General features: G+C 32.1%; 1 protein-coding gene across 1 annotated transcript; it reads right to left on the bottom strand.

The window, feature by feature from the left end:
• Positions 1–4,281: 4,281 nt before the first annotated feature.
• On the bottom strand, positions 4,282–5,346 carry LOC111908907 (abscisic acid receptor PYL4). Its single transcript, XM_023904699.3, has one exon. It carries the CDS (start codon positions 5,201–5,203, stop codon positions 4,607–4,609), a length of 597 nt encoding a protein of 198 aa, XP_023760467.1. The 5' UTR covers positions 5,204–5,346; the 3' UTR covers positions 4,282–4,606.
• Positions 5,347–5,752: the final 406 nt, after the last annotated feature.

The following is a 5,752-nucleotide window of genomic DNA, read 5'->3' as shown; positions in this document are numbered from 1 at the left end:
TCAAATTAGTTAAAACTATAATATAATGTTAAATAGACCAACAATTATCTTTTTTTCAAAGTAATCTTTCTTTCTAGAAAGACCTGCACAAAACGATATTCAAGTGAAAGACATTTTTATGTCTATCTCTTAACATAATTAACAAAGTTTTGACCACTAAAAGTTAGAAAAACATGCAAGACACACAATTAGAATGGTTCTTGTGGGTGTCCCCACACATGCAAGTTGGGGATGGGAAATTTGCAAGTTGGGATTAAAGAAAAGAAGCATTGTAATGTTAAAGAGAGGCAAGTTGGTGTTTTGGTGTCATCAAGTTGCAAAGAGTGGTTGTTGATTCCCCATCACTTTGTATTATTTATACTTATTATTCTTCTTTTCTTTAAATTACAATATTACCCTTTCTTAGTTATTTCTCCCCTCCTTCGTAGATTTCACTATTCTCATCGTTAAAAGGCTTGTTTTAACAAACTATTTGGGTTGTGGTAACTTGATAAGGTATATGGAAGATATGATGAGTAATTTATTGACCAATATTTAAATCCTGACACCACTCAACTCTTATGGTCATGGAGGTTCGTCTGCAGTAACTCCAGGGCATAAGACAAAGTCTAATGTTTGCTACCAGGATTAGTCGGTGCGCTAAAGCTGACCTGAAAACCCTCGTTAGGGAAGTTCCCTTTCCAAAAAAAATGTTTTAACAATAAAAATTTTGTTATTTAATAAGTTAATTAAGTAATGAATATGTAATAAGATTAGATAGTCGTAATATTTTTGTTTTCAGTTTGCATTTTAGAAGAAATGTGAACGCAGAAAACACTTTTGGTATCCTCTTATGTTTTCGAAAGGTTACAAATTTTTTATAGAATGAGATTTTAAATTGTAACTTGATTATGATGTATTCATAATTTAAAAAAAAAAACACATGTTGCTAATTTAACTTTGATATAGGTACGAATGAGGTAACGGACCCAACAATAAGATATGAATTTTGTCTTTGTTTCCGAGTTTCATTTATTTTACAAAAAAAAGAAAAGAAAAAAACAACTATCTTTAATTTTGCATATCCAAAATGAAAACAAAAACAATCTTTGATAACATTTTGCTCTTTCATTATAACTGATTTCCTTATAATCTGATCTAAGTTAACAAGTAAAGCAAAGTATTAACGAAAAGAATCTTGCAAAATAACGACTCTTAAAAAGGTTGAGCACTTGAGCCATATAAAAATGTTTGGAATTGCTTAGTTGAAGTACTTATTGATTTATATTAAATATTTTTTTAATGTTTGGATAAAAATATTTCATAATCATTTATTAACTTAAATAAAGAGTCTTTTATAAGTTACTTTCTACTTAATTATTAAATCATTTAAATGATTTTTGATAAGTTGTATTATTATTACTACACATAAAATATTGTCAAATACTAAAATTAACATATCAATTTATTTCGTTTTGAAACCGAATAACTTAATTAAAACATTTTTCTAAACTTTGATTTTTTGACCAGTTAAATTAATTGTATTTTTATAAATAATCAAAAATTATATTAAATAAACAACCTTAAGCTTCTTAAGAATATAAAAATTGTATATGTGTTATAATCCCTAAAACTAGGCTTGTATTAATATTGAAGAAAGTACACGATAATTGATAAGGACCAAGTTCATTTTATATATAATGATCACTTTTCGTTTTTATATTTGTTGAACGTTTATAAATAAATTGATTTTTGGACAAAATATAATATTATTATTTTATTATATATATATATATATATATATATATATATATATATATATATATATATATATATATATATATATATATATATATATATATATATATATATATATATATATATATATATATATCATAACATTTAAATTTTATTTATTCTATAATATATGTATAAATATCATAAAACCATATTATGTTATATGACCAATTTAAATAAAAAAAATCTTATATATTAATTTTTCCATATTAAAGCCATATCTTTTTTTAAAACGGTTGAATTATGTTTCTAAGAATTTTTTCAGTAAGATTTCAATAGATTTTTTTTTTGTTCTTTTTTTTTTGTGTTTAATATATTATATGGGTTTTTACATGTGTATGAAATTATATGAGGATTATAAAAACACAACTTAATATCATGGTTTTTTTTTAATTATAAAATAGGGTTATTGGCATTGTGGCCCAACAAACTTCTGTATATTGGTTTAAATGGTCTCACGTGACAATTTTTTACATTTGAGGGGCATGTACTTGTGTTTTACCGTTTGAAAATGTCTTTTTATCCATTTTAGCCGGTATTCCTGCCTAGTCACTTGCCAAGTAAGCAGGTTAGTGAATACATATAACCCGGTGAGCCAACATAGACTCACTAATGAGTCGACTCAATGATAGACTTGCAGGAATAGGGTCAACCATCCACATCTCTTTGACCTTTTCTTCTTAACCTAATAACCTATACATACACGTTTTTTGTTCTAATGACCTTTTTTATTCTTCATGCGAATATACACATGGATTGTTTGAATCATGGCTTCATCCATGCTGAGAAAATTCATAGGTATAAAGACCATCAAGTGCAACACATGATTAGGGTTTCAATTTCGCTCATAGGGTGGAAGACCTCCGGCCAGTGTACGTTTCTACCTGATCAACTCTTCCTTCTCCAAAATCAAGATATGTTACTGTTAATTTAATGGAAATGGGTTTGATGAGCCCATTGGCGCTCGATTCAACTCCACCGATGTCCCCTCCAACATCTCCGATGTGGCAGAACAAGGTGAATCATGTTACGCCGTTGGCGCTGCAATTTCCAGAGAGTAGGTTGAAGACGGCTCCGACTATGGGTTTGATTTGTCGATGGCCGTTGCTCAAGCAATCATTGACACAGGCCAATCCCCCAACAAACCTCCACCTTTTCCGAATGGGGTTCGCCGAGGATGACGTGCATTGACACTGGAATGCTATCCTTTTGCTCTGATTAATTTGTAAGTGAAGGAATCGGTGAATTCGATCTTGAACCTTCTGAAATCTCTATACCTTCTCCATGATTTCTCTTTTCAATTCCGAAATCTCCATGTGACATCACATTCGTTTGGATTTCGGGTGTTGACTAGTGTTTGATAGTCGAGAAACACTAATGATTTGAAGTGTTTTAGGTAGAATTTCTTGATAGCCATCAAAACTCCCGTATCAGAACAGTTTACTAACCTCGTATCATCGCAAGCACCAGAGCTCAAGCTCATATTCGTATCATCGCAAGCACCAACGACAAAAGAGAACCCTAACAGGGCGTTTCCTCTTCTTCTCATAGCCGATACACCTCGACTTTGCCTAAAATTCACGAACCTCCACTGAAAACCGCCACACTTCCACTACCATTGTTGGGTTTGGTTCTCTCCATGGTCCAGTAATGTCGGCGACTAACCCAGTCACAGTCACCACAGTCGCAAATTGGGTGGAGGGAGATAAGCATGAGATGTGAAGAAGGGAACAAGAGTACCAATTCGCTCCAAGATAGGATGGCCCAAATGAAAAACTAGGGTAAACATTATCACATCTACATGGCAATGACCTGGACTTCTTTAATCTAGATGGCAATGACTTGGAATTGGCAAAATGCAAGATAAGTTGGGTGTCACCGGATGAATCCTTCAAAATTTTCAAAATGACATTTTAAAACATAAACACACAAGTACGTGCCCCTCAAATGAAAAAAATAGTCACGGGGACCCTTTAAACCAATGTACTAAAGTTTGTTGGGCTACAATGACAATAATTGTATAAAATATTATGTTTTTTTTTTTTTTTGAAATTTAACGATATCTATATTTTCAGCAATTTATTTGATAATATAACCATGTTTTAGTTTTTTTACTCATTTAGTTAACTGACATTAATTATTTAAAAATATTTAAGCAACTCATAAAATTTTATATATTTTGATCCTATAAACGTAAAAAGTAACCACATTTTGTTAACTACTTTCTTTCGTAGATTAAGAAACAAATGAAGCTAGATATATGTATACATAAAATAAATTCTTCTAAGGCAATTTGTATATTATTAATGACTAAATGAATGTTGCATATATATTTTTTTTTTATTTAAATGACTACTAATCGCAATGACCATACCATACGGTTGTATCATACTCGAATTCAGCAAACAGCTATCAAAGATTCAAAGTCGGCCGTTTTCACGTGGAAACTTTAAATTTTTGACCTTATTTTATTTATTTTTTTGATAAATTAACTATATTTAGAAAAATAGAAACAGAAAGATAAAATTCATGATAATCTCTTTTATTTAATACATCAAAAAAGAAAAAAGAAAAATAATGCAGCAACTAGCAAGAACAAGAAATCGATGGTGTCGTCATTCCTAAAACAATCAAACAAACAGATCATCTTTAATGTCTTTCCATCATCTTCAAAAATTAAAAAATTACATCAAACCATACAGATTCACATAAAATTTTGAAGATGAAAATTTACACCATCGATTTTGTTCTTCATTATGCGTTTTGATGAGATGATTTCTTCTGTACTTGATACTCTCAGATGGGTGGGTTATCAATCTTGATTTTCCGATCACTTTGACCTGAATTTGTTCTCGGCGATCTTAGCTAACGACTGAAGGTTACATTTTACGATGGTATCAACAAAGCCAAAAGTTTCTTCCTTTGTGTTCCCCGGAGGTATATCCACGACGTAAGACTCAACAACCACAGTACCATTTCCGGTAGGTGTAGGGTGGAGGGTGGTGACTGAGCGGTAGTTCGCCAGTCGATGATCGCCACCAACAACGCTGAAGCTAAGAACATGACGCTCGTCGTCAAGGATCTCAAGGCGTTCGGTGGAGTTAGCGGCCGGGAGACCGGAGATAACATCAACTTGCCGTAAAGTTCCGACGTCTCCGTTTCCGTCCACAACATGGCAGCTCTTTACAAAGTGTTTATACGCTTGTGGGTTGTCGAAGCGGCGGACGACGGACCAGACGGTGGAGACTGGGGCGTTGATCTGTTGGATGACGGCGGAGCAGCACTGGTTTTGAGCTGCTGGATGGATGTGGTATCGGGCAATGGAGTCAGGAACACGGTTGTTTGACATCTGTTTGTTGCAGCCAACTCCGGCGCCGGGAGCGGTGGTGTTGAAGAAAGACGATGAGTTTTGAGGATTGGAAAGCATAGTTGATATGGAGATGAATTTGGTCACTTTCTAAGAACTGGTTTGATGTTTTTCCTCCAATGGAGGTGAGAGAGAAGGTTTGGTGGGATCTTAAAAGTGGGGGAGAATAGGAGGTTTAATGGGAGTTCATGTGAAATCAATAAAATAAGGGCTACTTGGTCCAGCCTATGGACCATAAATAAGCTTTACCAACGAACCATTAAATTTAATTTGTAGCTACGGCAAATAAATTTTATATATATTTTAAGTTATTCTATTTATGAAAATTTTATATATTTGTTTATTTAATGATTATTTTTACTACATCTATATCATATAGGTCGATTCGACTGGTCAGATAACAAAAGAAATAGCTTAAGACTGAAGTAGTTAAGTTATGTTTGGGTCGACATATTAAAATATTTTAGTTGATCTATTTTATTAAATTTTATATTGTATATTGTAATATACAAAATATAATTTTCTGCAATAATAAAATTATTATACTTTTATGTTTTGAAAAGTAAAATCTTATTCTGTAAACTTAAAAAAGTTAGAATAGTTGAAATC

The sequence above is a fragment of the Lactuca sativa genome, chromosome 8 (assembly GCF_002870075.4).
Source record: "Lactuca sativa cultivar Salinas chromosome 8, Lsat_Salinas_v11, whole genome shotgun sequence".
Lineage (NCBI taxonomy): Eukaryota > Viridiplantae > Streptophyta > Magnoliopsida > Asterales > Asteraceae > Lactuca > Lactuca sativa.
This window is presented reverse-complemented; position numbering and strand designations above follow the sequence as displayed.